Source organism: Erinaceus europaeus, chromosome 1 (assembly GCF_950295315.1).
Source record: "Erinaceus europaeus chromosome 1, mEriEur2.1, whole genome shotgun sequence".
Taxonomy (NCBI): Eukaryota; Metazoa; Chordata; class Mammalia; order Eulipotyphla; family Erinaceidae; genus Erinaceus; species Erinaceus europaeus.
The window spans coordinates 186,573,680-186,589,267 of record NC_080162.1 but is presented as its reverse complement, the minus strand read 5'-3'; the positions used below and the strand labels follow the sequence as shown (position 1 = coordinate 186,589,267).

Here is a 15,588-nt window from a genome sequence, read left to right as displayed (position 1 = left end):
CTTAGGATAAATTACAGACATATGGTAGGTACATAGATGAACTTCAAATACATTATGCTAAGAGGAAATATTGCCATGTTCAATTCAGTTATATGTCCTGTCAGAAAAGCTGAATCTACTGAGACTTAATGGAGATAGAAATATTCTAGGGTGGGGGTAGATATCATAGTGGTCATTCCTGAGGCTTCAAAAAGTCCTAGGTTCAGCCCCTCCCCCCACCCCCACCACCATCATAAGCCACTGAGTAGTGCTTTGGATTAAAAAAAAAAAGTTCTAAAACTAGATCGTAGAGCTCACCACACAATTCTACATTAAGTATATTCTATTATGTAAAAACACATCTGAATGAGGAAAAAAAAGACTAGTATGGCCACAAGCCCTTTGGAATATAACTAAAATATGCATACAGAACGAAGCCCCCCCCCCCCCAACTCTTCCTCTGCACTACTCCAGCCTTTAGGTTCATGATTAGTCAGCAACTCGTTTGGCTTTATATGTTAACTCTCTTTTCAGCCACCAGGTTCCAGATGCTAGCATGATGCCGACCAGACTTCCCTGGACAGACAACCCCACCAATGTGTCCTGGAGCTCTGCTTCCCCAGAGCCCCACCCCACTAGGGAAAGAGAGAGGCAGGCTGGGAGTGTGGATGGACCAGTCAACGCCCATGTTCAGCAGGGAAGCAATTACAGAAGCCAGACCTTCCACCTTCTGCACCCCACAATGATCTTGGCTCCATACTCCCAGAGGGTTAAAGAATAGGAAAGCTATCAGGGGAGGGCATGGGATACAGAGTTCTGGTGGTGGGAATTGTGTGGAGTTGTAACCCTCTTATCCTATGGTTTTGTCAATGTTTCCTTTTTATAAATAAATTAAAATTAAAACAATAAAAATAAAAAGGCATCTGAATGAGGCCATTCTTAGTTTAATTATGAGTGAACAGATCTGTTTTAAGATTTATTCCCTGTGTGCCCCTTGCAGGTGCTTATGGGGAGACTTTTCCTGCTGTTGAAGATGACACTCCTCCTCTTGACTCACAGCTGCCTTCTGCGAGGGAGCGGAGGAGGAACAGATTGAAAGGACCAGATGTAGTATGTAGGAAATAAGATTTTCTTTCCTCATCAGCTTGAGAGGTCTAGATTTTGACAGTGAATTGGTATGGGCCAATAATGAGCACTTACTCTGGGGTTGAGGTAGACTAGGTACAAGGAGCTGACCCTTTAAAAAACACATTTATTGGATAGAAACAAATGTGGAAACATAGACTCATAACCAGGTGTGTCACCTGGTCCCCTGATATCGTCTTACTAGGAAGTCTGCTTGAACCTAAGTCATATATAGGTCTCTTATCTCTATTGGAAAGATAACTGGCCACTTTGGCAGACAGGCTCTTTCCACAGAACTTGTGTAAATGGGTTTACTGTGTTAAACTGGTTGGTAAGAAGCACAGGCTTGAGTGGGGCAGATAGCATGCTATTTATGCAAAAAGACGTTCATGCCTGAGTCTCTGAAGTCACAGGTTCAGTCCCTCAAACCATCGTCAGCAGTGCTCTGGAAAAACAACCACAGGTGTTGGAGCTCTTAGTAGATGTTATTCTTTTTGTTTGGTCGTCAGCTTCTGTGTGGTTTTAGCATTTTTGTTTTTGTTTCTCTTACATGGTGTTGAGGACTGAATCTAGGCTCTCATGCAAGACACTATCGCTGACTACTACCTCCTGGGCCCTGAACTTTTTACACTATTTTCATTTTCATTGTTTCAGATATTAGAGACGGGGTTGGAGAGGAGGAGGGAGGGACCAAGACACACATACACACACTCACTCTCTCTCTATCTCCCATCTCTGGAGATTATTCTGGAGCCTTGATACACCCATGTAGTCCCAGACAGAACATGAACCTGGGTTTTTTGTACAGAGTACCTTAAATTTCTTTGATTCCTGGGCAGGGCCTGCTGGGTTGATGCACCCGGTAGAGCAAACATGTTACCATATATAGAGATCCAGGTTCAAGCCCCAGGTCACAAATGCAGGGGGGAGCTTCACGAATAGTTCAGAAGTTCTGCAGGTGTTTCTCTTTTATCGAATAGATAAAAATAAAAATTACTGGGCAATTTCTTAAACTGTTTCCCTTACATATAACTTTCATTTTTCTTTGCTGAAAGATTATGTCATTACTTGATTCCTTTTGTTGTTGTTGCCTCCAGCGTTATCACTGGGGCTGGGTGTCATCACTATGAGTCCACTGCTTCTGTCAGCCATTTCTTTCCTTTTTCTTTCTATCTTGATAGGACAGAGTGAAACTGAGAGGGGAGGGGGAATACAGAGGAAGAGACACCTGCAGACCTGCTTCACTGCTTGTGAAGCGACACCCATGCAGGTGGGACCAAGGGCTTGAATCTGAGCCCTGCACATGTAATAGCATATCACTCAGTTGGATGCACTATGTTCCATACCCGCTGGCTCCTTCTTATTGCTGCATAACAACTCACTGTTGAGCCAGCATTTGGTAGGCTTTTGAGGTTTTTTTTCCCTCTCTACTTCTATTTCTTATGATGCTTTAAGCAAATTTTGTATACAACTTTTTGTTTACATTTTACATGTAAATCCAAGAATTGTTGGGTGATGTGGTAGTAACTGTATTTGTTTGTCATTTTGAGAAACTGCTAATGTTTTCCAAAGTGGTTGCACCATTTTACATTCACACTAGCAGTGTAAGAAGGTTCTTTCTTGACACCTGAGCACGTTTGTTATTTTTCTGATAGCTGTCCTGCTTGTAATGAAGTAGCATTGTTTTGGTTTTTCTAGTGATGTTGAACATCTTTTCACTGTATTCTTGGCTATTTGTACACCTTGGGAAATTCTCAAACCTCACATTGAAGACGTTGTCTGTTGTAGTTCTTGATATATTCTGGGTCAAGACCCCTATTTGGTGTGAGAGCCGCAAACATTTTCTCTTGCTGCGTTGTCTACTCCTTGGTGCTGTCCGAAGCACAGACATCTCAAAGTTTTCATGGGATCCAGCTCGTCTTCTCTTTCCTTGCTTGTTGTTTGGTAGCTTTGGTATCATGTCTAAGAAAACTTTTGCCTAACCCAAGATCATGAAAGTGACTCTGTTCTCTTACAGCTTTTTTTTTTTTTTTTTTGTGCCATGTAGTAAGTCCAGGGCCTCATGGCTGCACAGTATGAAAATGGTGCTCCCAGGTGTGCTAATTTTTGCTTCTAAATCTAGGTCTGTGATCCACTTTGAATTACTTTTGGCATATTGTGAGTTATGGGAATCCCATTTCATTCTTTTTCATGTGGATGCCCAGTAATTGTGGCATCTCAAATTGGAAAGACTATTCTTTCCTTAGTGGGTATTCTTGGCTTGCCTATTCATGAACAGATTTATTTGTTATCTTACATTCTGCCTGTCTTCATGCTAGTATCAGGCTATTGGGTTGTTGGGAATCATGATGCACTTTTTTTTTTGGTTTACTGTAACTGAAATGCTTGTTTATCTGGCCTCTGCTATTTCACTTTATTCTTTTTGTGTTTTATAATCCACTACCTGTAGCTAGTTTTACCGGCATTTATACGCTTTCACAAATGCAATACCTTCTTTTGAGTCTGAATAAACACCAGGGGTTAGAATACTAATGTTATAAATTTGTATACTTTCCCTAGCAAGAATAGATTGATTCACTGCTTTATTCCAAACAATTTCTGAAGTTCTCTGCTTTCCAACTACAGGATAATCATCACTCTAATGTACCACCAGATGGTGTCTCTTTAAAGTCTGTATCCAGTATAAATACTGATCAACTTAGATTGAAAAATATGGAACGAATGAGAAGATTGAATGAATTTCAGAATAAGCCTATTAATACAGGTAACTTAACCATGCTTAACTATACTACCTAAAGCAAATTCTCTAAGATCTTTCACTGATGATTGGGAGGAAAATGGAATGGGGTTTTGAAGTCCTTTGAATTATAGCTCCCCAGCAAAACTAGGATTCATGTTTGCATGTTTTTTTTTTTTTTTTTTTTTACCAGAGCAGAGCATTGCTCAGCTCTGGTTTAGGGTGGCATAGTGGATTGAATCTGGGACTCCAGAGCCTTAGCATAATGGTTATGCAAAGAGACTCTGCTATCTACCCCTACCCCATGATTTTTTTTTTTTTTTAAACAGAGAAGGTACCCTTTTAGGGAGTCAGGCGGTAGTGCAGTGGGTTAAGCACACGTGGTGCAAAGCGCAAGGACCGGTGGAAGGATCCCGGTTCGAGCCACTGGCTCCCCACCTTGCAGGGGAGTCGCTTGGAAGCAGGTCTGCAGGTGTCTGTCTCTCTCTCTTCCTCTGTCTTTCCCTCCTCTCTCCATTTCTTTCTGTCATATCCAACAACGACATCAATAACAACAACAATAAAAAGACAATAAGGGTAACAAAAGGGAAAATAAATAAATAAGGTACCCTTTTAGAAAGGATTAAAAACAGATCAATATTTTGCTTATAAGCACTAGCACTAGCATTTCCTTTTTTTTTTTTTTTTCTTTTTGCCTCCAGGGTTATTGCTGGGGCTCAGTGCAGGCACTGCGAATTCACTGCTCCTGGCAGCCATTTTGTTGTTGCTGCTGTTATTGTTAGAGAGGACAGAGAAAGATTGATAGAGAGGGAGAGAAAGATGGATACCTGCTCCATGGCTGGTGAAGTGACTCCCCCGCAGGTAGGGAGCTGGGTTCTCAAACTGAGATCCTTGCCTTGGTCCCCGCGCTGTGTATTGTGTACACTTAACCCAGTGCGCCACAGCCCTGGCCCCCCCCCCCCCTTTTAAAACCCAGAGCACTGCTCAGCTTAGCTAGCTTAGGGACTTCGGAGCCTCAGGCACGACAGTCTGTTTGCATAACCACTATGCTACCCACACACCCCCCCCATTTACTTGTCATACTGACAGATAATCAGCAATTAACTTTAATAACTAGCTAATCCATCTAGTTTGTAATACTAAAGACGTTATGTTTTTAAAAATTTTAATTAAAAGTCTTCTCGCTTGGTTTGCTTTGTCATGATAAAGTCACCTTAGGTGTCCATTCTCTAGGTCAAAGGGCAGCCCTCCTTAGGGACTTTCTGGGCTGGCGCCCAGTGCTTTGGTTGTCTGTACTGTTACACAGCTTAGAGACCGGATGGTTCTGTCAGCAGATAACGAGTTATTGACTATTTCATGTTGAGCCACTAGCCATTGAAGTCCTGATGCAGTTATTTTTAGCAAATGGCAGAATGGCCGATTTGGATATAATTCTGTTTGGTAAATTATTGTAATAGACTGTAACACACTAAGCTTTTTAGATGATGCCTTCAACATTGTTAATTTAAAACTGATCATACAACCTGTAACAGAAATGGTATATTATGATGATAAATTCCATACTGAATATTAAGCAAATACGATAAATTTATGGAGCAGTAAATTTTACTTGGTAAAATGTGGAACAGTAGGAAAGCAACTTTTCATTTTAGCTAAAAGGCTTTTTTTTTTTTAAATCTGTATTGAGAATTAACTGTTCTTCAATGTCATTTAGAATCACTAAGTACAATTTATATTTAGTAGTATACTTGAGAGTAAAACATCTTAAGACTCTTTAAGAAGGTTTTCACCTTCTAAACTGTTTTTTTTTTTTTTTTTTACAATATCCTTTCGAACAGGAGCTTTTTGGTATGATGTGGATTGATTCTCAGTAAGTTGATTGCAAATATACCTTTGCTGGGCTAATCCTTCACAGACCAGGAGATGTAACTTAAAAAATGAAATTGACATCACAGGGTAGGAAGACAGATTTTTTTTTCTATTGTATTTAATAAGAAATGAGATATGGATTAACTGCCTCAAGTTCAATTAAGGAATGAAACACATTAAGAGCTAATGTTTAATGGAGGAGACACAGCCTCTTTGATTAGCTTTAAGACTGGAAATAATTTCAGTCCTCTGGTATTTTCTAAAGTAATTAATTACCTTTTAGTAGTACTGTAGGTTGGGAGTATTTAATTCTAAGACTTTGCTACATCAAAATTTTTCGTGTGGTATCTTTTCAATAGTTTCCTTGTAGGGGACACAAACTAAGACTCCAAACTTCCACAATTAAAATTTGGCCATCTCCTTTGCTATCCTGGAGATGCCAGTGTTTACTGTAAAAAGGAGTCACCTTGAGTTGGTCATTTTTAGCTTTGATACATTGGCCCTTTTCTAGAACTGTTTTCCTCCCTTTAAAATGAGGGTCTGGATAAAACAGTACAGTGTAGAACATGGTATTACAGAGAAATGTAAAGCTGCAGCGTGTCGGACTAGAAAAGCTCTGCCGGAGTCTGACGTCTCCTGTGTGTGTCCTCTAGATGATGAGAGTTCACTGGTTGACCCTGATGACATCATGAAGCAAGTGGGTGATGATGGATCAAATTCTGTAGCAACTGAGCCCTGGCTTCGCCCTGGTACCTCAGAGACACTGAAACAGTTCATGGCGGAGCAGCTGAACCAGGAGCAGCAACAGGTTTCTGGAAAACCAGGCACTTTAAATTGGCAAGGCCTGTCTACTGCACATGGCTAAAATAAATCTGTATTGGACACAGCGGTGCCTTTAAGGTGAAAGGGATGTCAGACCAGAACTTTTACTCTGCTACATTTGGCCCCTACCTAGAGTTTCCTTACATTCCATCTGTACATATCTTTTTCCCATGATGTATATAAATAAAAGGCTATAATTTATGTAGTATAAATTACATAATCACCTTTGCATAATATTGCCATAAGATAGGGTGGTAACGAACTCTTGGAATCAACTACCATATGTGCATTATTTTAAATCCTGCTCATCGGTATAAGATGACTGAAACACAAGTGTCTTTAATATTACTGTAAAACTAGAGTACTTGTTAAAAATCTATTTACTGTTGTTATATTTCAAAATAATTTGTTTAGTAAATACACTGGTTGTAGCTGTGACTATCCCAGTTACTATGTAACAGAATCCAATGTGCTAGTATTTTCCATCATTTGTAGCTACTGGTGGGAGTCATAATTGATTTGACTCCCATGAGCCATGTATTATTAAAAGTCACATCTTTCTGCCTCTTATTTTTGTGCCAATGAAGGCACTGTGTTAAGTTTACTAATTTATTATGATTTACCTACTTCTTGATAGAAATAAATTATTTTTATTACCAATGCTGATTATTGTTTTAACTGGTGGTTCACAAACGAATTCTGCAAAGTGAAGAGAGGCCTGACCACCCAAGGGTCCAGTACCCTGGAATCTTTGGTTGGCTTTCAGGGACTCCTAGATAAGTAACTCTTTCTAATCATTTGATGTATAACAGATGATCCTTTGAAAAAGGAAAGAGTAATTACAATTCTAGGAAATAATCCTTTGACATCTTTATCACCATGGCAACTGAGAAGACCACCTCTAGGCATAACTGGTTGCTTACACATTTCCAGTAACACAGCTAGTAGTAAACTATCTCATGCGAAATTTGTTGTTTTCAGTATTAGCTGCATGCATGTAGTTTTTATAATCTTTAATCTGTTGTTTTACTATAAAACCTATTTTCACCTGAAAGATGAAAGCCTGTTTTTATAGGGGGAGGCCTGATAGTACCATGAAACACTTCCTCTCGGGCCAGAGTCATGATGGCTCCCAGCACTAGCAACCAAACTGGACTTAGCAGGACTCCATCTTTCGAGGAACAACTACAGTCTAGCTATAAATGCTTAATAACTGCTCACTGCCCAAGAGATAGGAAGCCAACATCTCACTTGTTAAAAACACCAATCTCAAAATTATTTTAATGTGTTCTTTTTTTTTTTTTTTTTTTTTTGCTTCCAGGGCTATCCATTAGAGTTTGGTGTTCGTACTACAAATCCACTGCTCCTGGTGACCACTTTTTATTGGTTAGGACAGAGAATTTGAGAGGGGAGGGAGCTATATAGAGAGGGAGACAGGTACTTTGCAGACCTGCTTTGCTACTTGTGAAGAAGCATCCTCACTTCAGGTGGGGAGCCAGGGGCTTGAACCTGGATCCTTGCATGGGTCTTCGAACTTAGTACTATGCGTGCTTAACCTGGTGAGCCACCGCCTGGCCCCAGTGTGTTCCATGTTCTTTTTGAATGGTGGTGTAGCGTCAAACTTTAACCAACTCGCAGTACGCCCAGTGCTCAATGCTAGCTGCGGGTTTTTAGCTCCAGAGAACTTCAGCTCTGGGGGACCGGGTGGTGGGTGGTGGTGCACCTGGTTGAGCGCATGTTCCAAGTACCTGGGCTCTACCCTCTGGTCCTAACTGCAGTGGGAGAGCTTCATGAGCGGTGAAGCAGTGCTACAGGTGTGTCTTTCCCTCTCTGCCTCCCCCTTCTTCTCAATTTCTGGCTGGCTCTATCTAATAAAAATAATAAAGCCTTTAGCCCTCATTTAAATGGTGCATCCTTATTCTAATCAGTAACACATACACAGAATATTGAATTACTGCTACTCTGTGGTTAAAGCATGGTATATAATCCCAGAAACTGAAAAGAATTACAAATATTATATTTAGGGGGTCGGGCAGTACGCAGTGGGTTAAGCACACATGGCGCAAAGTGCAAAGGCCAGCTTAAGGATCCCGGTTCGAGCCCCCGGCTCCCCACCTGCAGGGGAGTCGCTTCACAGGCGGTGAAGCAGGACTGCAGGTGTCTATCTTTCTCTCCCTGTCTGTCTTCCCCTCCTCTCTCCATTTCTCTCTGTCCTATCCAACAACGAACAGCATCAACAATAACAATAATAATAACCACAAGGAGGCTACAACAACAAGGGCAACAAAAAGGAAAAAATGGCCTCCAGGAGTGGTGGATTCATGGTGCAGGCACTGAGTGAGCCCCTGCAATAACCCTGGAGGCAAAAAAAAAAAAAATCAGTATTTAATCAAGAATACTAGCCAGAGAATGCTTCTGCAGGCAGAGTGCAGAATATGTAGGCATGAGGCCCAGATCTGCTGCCATGCTTTGGCCTCTTCCCCTCTCAGTGTGTATATATATATATATATATATATATATATATATATATATATACACAGTTTAAAAAAAAAAAAAAGCTTTGCCTATAGCACTGGTAGAATGTAAGACTTGCGCGCCTGAGTCTGATCCCCACTACAACATCTACCAGAGCAGTGTCCTCTTTTCTCCACCTCCCTCCCTTCATGTAATAAAAGTAAATCTTAAAAAAATCTTTAAAATGCTGAATTTGTAATTCTAGTTTAGAAATACTCCTTTCATAGTTTGGCTTCTAAAGGGGGGGTTTGGGAGGAGAACCAATGAAACATGGGGCTGTGAATTACACAGGTTTTGATTGCACTGATGAAATAATCCAAAAACTTTATTGACCTATTACCTGATTAGAATATGCCAGATGAGAATCAATATTGTACAGAAAGTTGTACAGAATTTTTTTTACATAAAAAACTTTACATCTGTACCATATACATTTTATCCATCTGAAAAAAATTTCTACATCCACTGTTATTATGGAATGCTTGACAATCTTGTCTTTTTTTTTTTAAACCATCAGCACAATTCACAGTATGAATACATTTCCAGTAAGTCTAATCTCCCCAAACCATGCCAGATTTGTTGCTTTGATAGATTCAACATTAATTCTGTACATAGGAATAAAATCTACATCAAGCCCCGCCACCCAAAAGAAAAGAAAAAGTGACAGCAACCTAGATTCATTTTGCAGTGATTCAAGTTTCAGTCCAAGAAGGTTCATTCTATTTTAATGGCTCATCTTGAAAAGCCCTAAGAGAAGTATATTACAGGTAGCTATGTCAATAGGGTAATTTCTACCTTTTTTTTTGTTGTTGTTGATCATGACAAGTGTCAGCCACAACAGCCTCTGGGCATGTTCACCCCTCAAAATTATCACCCTCCCCCCAAAAGGGGCAAACAGAATCCCCACAAAATTAAAAAAAAAAAATCAACTCAAATGTTTAGTGCATTTGACAAAATATAGGTATTTAGCAAATAAGAAAATAAAGAAATAAAACAGTGCAGGAAGAACTATATGTTTAAGATTTTTATGTTACAGGCCTGCATCTCTGTACATTTTTCACAGATGGGTGATTACCAGTATCTCAGACAGCCTGAGTGTGCAAAAAATCTTCAGAATAAGAATACCATAGTTGCTAAATATTTTTCTTAGCATGAACAATAATTTCTTCTCCCCCACCCCCCAATTATAAACATTTTTATCCTTCAAAATACAGCTCTCCTGAGTTGTACTTCTTGCAGAAGTTCAAATCTTTATGTCTATAGTTCTTTGGGTAAGTTTTAATTCCACACCTGCCAAAAATATTTGGGGATCTCCCTGCAGCTGAGGCCAGGGAAAAACATAAGAGCATAAGCTGACACTGTGGGAACAAGCTTTCTGCTCGACATGAGCCTGACACAACAAACAGAAGCATCAGTATCCCTTAGACACTGCATTTCAAAGAAACTGTATTTCTGGTGAAACCTCAGCTCCAGGGTCCTTTTAAGGAGCAGAGGAATGTAAACACCAACAGGAAAAGAAAAAAGAAAACTCCAGCTCCGTCATTGCTTGTTCATTCCAAGGTCCTGTTCCGGTGGCTGTGATATCTGAAAAACAACTCCGATCCGCAAAAAAAACCTTCTGAGGACAGCACGAAGTTCAGGAATCAAGTCAAACTGCGTAATCTCACATAAGAGAGGGTAGTAGAATGACGCGTGAGCTTTAAACTGGAGGAAAGAATGCATTACTCCATTAGTGTGCCTGCACTCCAAACCAGAGTGCTTCAAACTAAGTATCTTTGCGGTCAAATCACTTTGCTGCATACAGTACTGGTATACTGACTGGATCTGAACTTGAGAATCACTAAGACGTTCAAACATTATTCACTTGTCCTTATTTTGGAAAACATTTCCCACAATTTTTCTTGATAAACTTGATAAAATGATATTTTTAGTTTTCCAAGCACAAAACCCACACAGGTTTTTATAAGCTATAAAAGTTACTAGAATTATATATTTTCTTTATTCAACGAAACACTGATTTTGTTTTTGAGAAAATCCTGCCTTATAGTGTAATATAAAATTACAGTCTCCAGGCAAAGATGCTAGAATGCAGTTTACCCTTATTGTTTCACTGATAATTACTGTAGTTGATTAATTTCGAAATACCAGCTGGCCATTTGTTTTCTCTCCTGTGATGCCCACACCCTGCAGGCTTTTCGAAGCCAGTATAAAATGTCATAGTAAGACACTGAGCTGTGCAGGAAGATATCCCGGGGCTCAGAGTCTTTCCTGCTCTTGGTACCTTAGTTATTCTCCAAGCCTTTCATAGCTGCTTAGGAGTTCACATATATGTGAACTCAGGACGGGTGACCTGGGATTTGAACGCCTGTGTAGCAAGCAGCAACACCACACAGCCTCTTGGGATACCGTATGTCATCAGGCCCCCAACTGCCAAAGGTCCGGCTACTTGATAAGGCATTCTGAAACCTCTCCACGAATCAGAGCAACTGATTTGCATTTGTGTGTCACAAGATGCTAGGTTTTTTTTTAAAAGCAAAATTTGTACTTTTGAAAACTATATCAAACCCTGTATTTATATTTTATCTTTATTTTTTCTGGTCTAAGTTTCTTAAATGATTTCCTGGCCTGTTCACTAGGATTCTGGGTTACCTGGAAGCAATAAAGGGATATCTGAAGCCTGGGCAATATATACACCCCAGCCCATGGACCTCCGGTAAGGGGGGCAAGGGGCTTGAGGTTGGAAGAGAGACTGATGGGGGTCAGAATGTGTGTGTGGAAGCCCGGAAGCTTGCCTAGGTACCCTGCAGGAGTCTAGTACTTCCTGTACTGAGTGGTCTCTTGAATCATAGGAGACAGGCAGGGTAAGGAGGAGAAGGCGAAAGACCACTGAGGAGACTGAGCTGGGCCACCCTGGCTCTGCACAAGGAGGCAGTATGGCCTCAGTTTTGCCTGGGCTGCTTGGATATTGAAAAAAAACTTTTGAATACTAAGTTGCTAATTATCTTTTGCCATGAACAGTATTTCTGCTGGTCCTGGTAGAAATGCTGAAGTGGATATGACGTCTCATACTTACCCTGTTGTCACTGATCTTTAGAACTTTCGTTAGGAACAAAAGCAGCAAGTTAGTCCATGCTTCCCGGTGGCTTTCTGATGTTAATGTAAGGAAGTAACTCAGCGCTTCACTGCAGACACTGTAACACAAAGTTCACTTTTACAAATGTCTTGCCAAGCTGGATGACATTCACCGAGCAAGAACAGCTAAGGCCAGGAGGGGTGAATGCTACCTATCAGGAACTTTTAAAATTCTGCCTGTTTACATTAGAAGCATCAACATAAACACTTCAGCTTTCAAATGAGAGAAATTTAAAAGAAGCTATTGCCACTTAGCACGTAGCTCACATTTTTCTAATTTTCAAAGTTTAATTGAACTCAGAGCTCCGTGGCACCAAGAAACTTGGGCTAAAAACCTGGGTGGCTGTCCCCTTCATTAGCTGTGAGGACCTAGAGTTTCTTGGGTCTTAAAAGTCACACAGCAAAATAGGAAAACACAGACTTTGTGAGCTACTGAAGCTCTGTAATGAGTCTGACTCGGAGAACAGGCCCCAGACAAGACACCACAATGCAGTGAAGTGACAGCACTTTCTGAACAGCATGTTTCATTATTACCGTAGGTTAAAATCTTAGCATCAGAACTTCGCAATGTCATGGAGGGGAAATAGAAGGAAAAAAACTTCTTAGTGAGAACGGAGCTGTCCATCGCATGAAAAATACCAGAGAACAGCTCAGAAGAGGAGGCATGCAGCAGGTAGAGTGTGCACCTTGCATGCATGGGGCCACAGTACAGTCAGTATATGCCAGCGGGGGTGCTCTGTAATGGTTATAAATAACACTTTTGGGGGCTGGGAGATAGCATGATGGTTCTGCAAAAAGAACTTTCAAATCTAAGCTCTTAAGGTCAAAGGTTCACTCCCCAGCACCACCACAAGCCAGAGCTGAGCAGTGCTCTGGTCTCTCTTTGTCTCTGAGTATCTTTCTCATTAAAATAAGCCAATAGAACACTAAGAAAATCACTTTTTTATAGCCTAGGAACTACAGAACAGTAAATTTTTTTTAAATGTGAAGAAGTAACTTTCCTTTGTCCTGTTCTAGCTAAACAAACATAACAGGTCACATATAACCACTGTAAAAAAACATTTATCTAAAAGACTAATTCATTTTCAGTTTCTTCTGTGGGTCCTGAGTTATGTGGTGCTACAGTCCCTATCAGGAGGATGGGATGCAGACTCTGCCCCGAATGCAGACCAAATAAATGCCTCTTCTTGGCTTTTCACCATGTAGTCATACAGGTCAAAGGCAGAAACTCAGCTAAGAGTCTTACTTTAAAAGCCTTTGCTGGACCTCCTCCCAGGCACTAACCCGGCTCTCGTCCATGTACATCCGGAAGAGAATGCGCAGCCCACAGGCCAGACTGCTTGTCTCCTGCTTCAGAAGGTTGGGTTTGGATTTGCCTTTGAAACCTGCAGAAAGGGGACGTTTCCAGGATTAATTCAGGGCGGTGTCTTATTATAGGCACATTTTGCATGACTTGCTGCTTACAAAGCAGAGCTTCCATGAGCCACAGCAGCCTGTGTCTGGGACTTTCACACCTGTGAGGTAGCCCATCGGGAAAGGAGCGTCTTAGAAAAGGCACAGCCTGAGGCTGGCTGGAAGCCCAACCTGAGTATGATCTCTCTTTCTCTCTCCCTCTCTCTCTCTCTCTCCCCACCAGGGTTATCACTGCAACTCAATGGGAGGAAGGATAACAACGAAAGGCCAAGAAAACCCAAAGCACAACCTGGACTGGGCACAGTGTACTGCATCAAGGCAAAGGCCTTTGAGGAAGGAGGGGTGGGGGACTGGACTTTGGGGTCCTGGTGCATGATGATGTAAGAGGTCTGAAGCTGTGGGTGAGAGTGTTCTGCAGAGGACTTTCACGGGAAGCTGAGAAACTACTGATGTGTCAACAACTACATTAGAAACCATTAACCCCTCAAAATAAATGCTAAACAAACAAACAAAAAAAAGTAGGCCTCAGCTGCAACAGATGACAACCACCATGACTTAGACTGAAGAAGAAAAACAAGTAGACTAATCTTTCCAGAATTTAGGTTGCAAAGGAAGAGGGTGAACAAATGTGTAGGTCAGACATTGTGGATTAAGTTTGTAACAGCAAAGCAAGCGGCATTTGACACAGTGTGATGCTCAGACATCGGCTCCTTTTTGTTTTTAACCATATTCTGCCTTGCATATTCTCCCAGCACTGTTTCACACTACCTCCCAAACATCTATTTTTTAATTAAAAAAAAAAAATCAGTATCAGTATAATAATGTGCAAAAAAATTTTTTTTTAAGTACCACTGGGTAGGGGAGATAGCATAAGGGTTATGCCTGAGGTTCCCAGGTCCCAGGTTCAATCCCCCACACCACAATAAGCCAGAGCTGAGTAGTGCTCTGGTAAAACAAAAACTCAGACAATAACAATATGGAGGCCCAGGCTGGGTAAACAAGATGAAACAGACAGAAGTGACTGGTCTTAACAGTCAAATAAGTTAATTAAACACAGGAGAAGTAAACTTACTCAGGCAAATACTGGGTTGTCAGAAAAGTCACGACACACTTTTTCCTGTTTTTCTGTGCAGAAAAATGCATAATGACTATTCCAAAAACCTACTATTTGGCTTGCTGCAGACCAGAAAGACCTAGCTGGGTAGACTGCCTGATGAATATATACAATCAATGAATTCCGATTAATGTAAATATCTGGGGTGGGGGAGTTGGCATAGTGGTCATGAAAGAGATTTTCATGCCTGTGGCTCCAAAGTCCCACATTCAATTTCCCACACCATAAGCCAGAGCTGAAGAGTGCTTTGGTACAATAAGTAAATGAATAAATGAATGTGGGTATCTGCTGCATACCGCCAACACCGAGCATGAGCGGGTGAGGCGGGCACCGCTTACCAGCTTTCCAGAGAGCAGTCCTCTGCTCGTTGTTGGAGTTAAACGCTTTTGCAAATCTATGTGATTCCAGTAAGCAGTCCAGTAGCTTGAAAAGTTGTTGTGATGTTAAAAAGCGGTACATTCCTTGGTCTTGAGTATCAACTCGAACATCAAAATCCACCGCATCTCTCTTTGGAACAAAACAAACCACCGTGGCACAAAGAGAGTAATATTTTGGTAAATTTCCAACACAGTGCTCCCCCAGAGGATGTATCCTAGCCACCAGGCACCACCACCTCTTATCTGCATCTGGCCTCCAAACTCCCGGCTCTCTGTGCTCTGCCCCTAGCAGCCCTGACTGCGATTCCTCTACCCCGTCACTGCTTCTGATGCAGTCTGATATTCAAGAACGGTGAATAAACATTCTCCCACACAGCCTCGAGCTTCTTTGTGTAGCTGGCACACTGCACCAACACAGTAAGCAGAGCTAGAGAAAAATGGGCTGGCTTCTCACTAAATCCAGTGAGCCCAGAAACCTTTCCTGCACCTCTCGTCTGCTTTCCAGG

General features: G+C 41.2%; 2 protein-coding genes across 2 annotated transcripts in view; one reads left to right on the top strand and one right to left on the bottom strand.

Moving 5' to 3' along the window:
* The window catches only part of CSPP1 (centrosome and spindle pole associated protein 1), a 108,046-nt gene extending 100,460 nt beyond the window's left edge, over positions 1 to 7,586 (top strand). The window contains exons 29-31 of the mRNA XM_060200582.1: positions 980 to 1,089; positions 3,730 to 3,868; positions 6,364 to 7,586. Coding sequence (XP_060056565.1) covers positions 980 to 1,089; positions 3,730 to 3,868; positions 6,364 to 6,575 — 461 coding nt within the window. The 3' untranslated portion in view covers positions 6,576 to 7,586. The remainder of the gene's footprint in view (positions 1 to 979; positions 1,090 to 3,729; positions 3,869 to 6,363) is intronic.
* A 1,767-nt stretch (positions 7,587 to 9,353) lies between these two features.
* The window catches only part of ARFGEF1 (ADP ribosylation factor guanine nucleotide exchange factor 1), a 119,927-nt gene continuing 113,692 nt past the window's right edge, over positions 9,354 to 15,588 (bottom strand). The window contains exons 36-39 of the mRNA XM_060202294.1: positions 15,044 to 15,212; positions 13,425 to 13,563; positions 12,120 to 12,237; positions 9,354 to 10,750 (exon numbers count right to left, since the gene is read on the bottom strand). Of these exons, the coding sequence (XP_060058277.1) occupies positions 10,586 to 10,750; positions 12,120 to 12,237; positions 13,425 to 13,563; positions 15,044 to 15,212 (591 nt within the window). The 3' untranslated portion in view covers positions 9,354 to 10,585. The remainder of the gene's footprint in view (positions 10,751 to 12,119; positions 12,238 to 13,424; positions 13,564 to 15,043; positions 15,213 to 15,588) is intronic.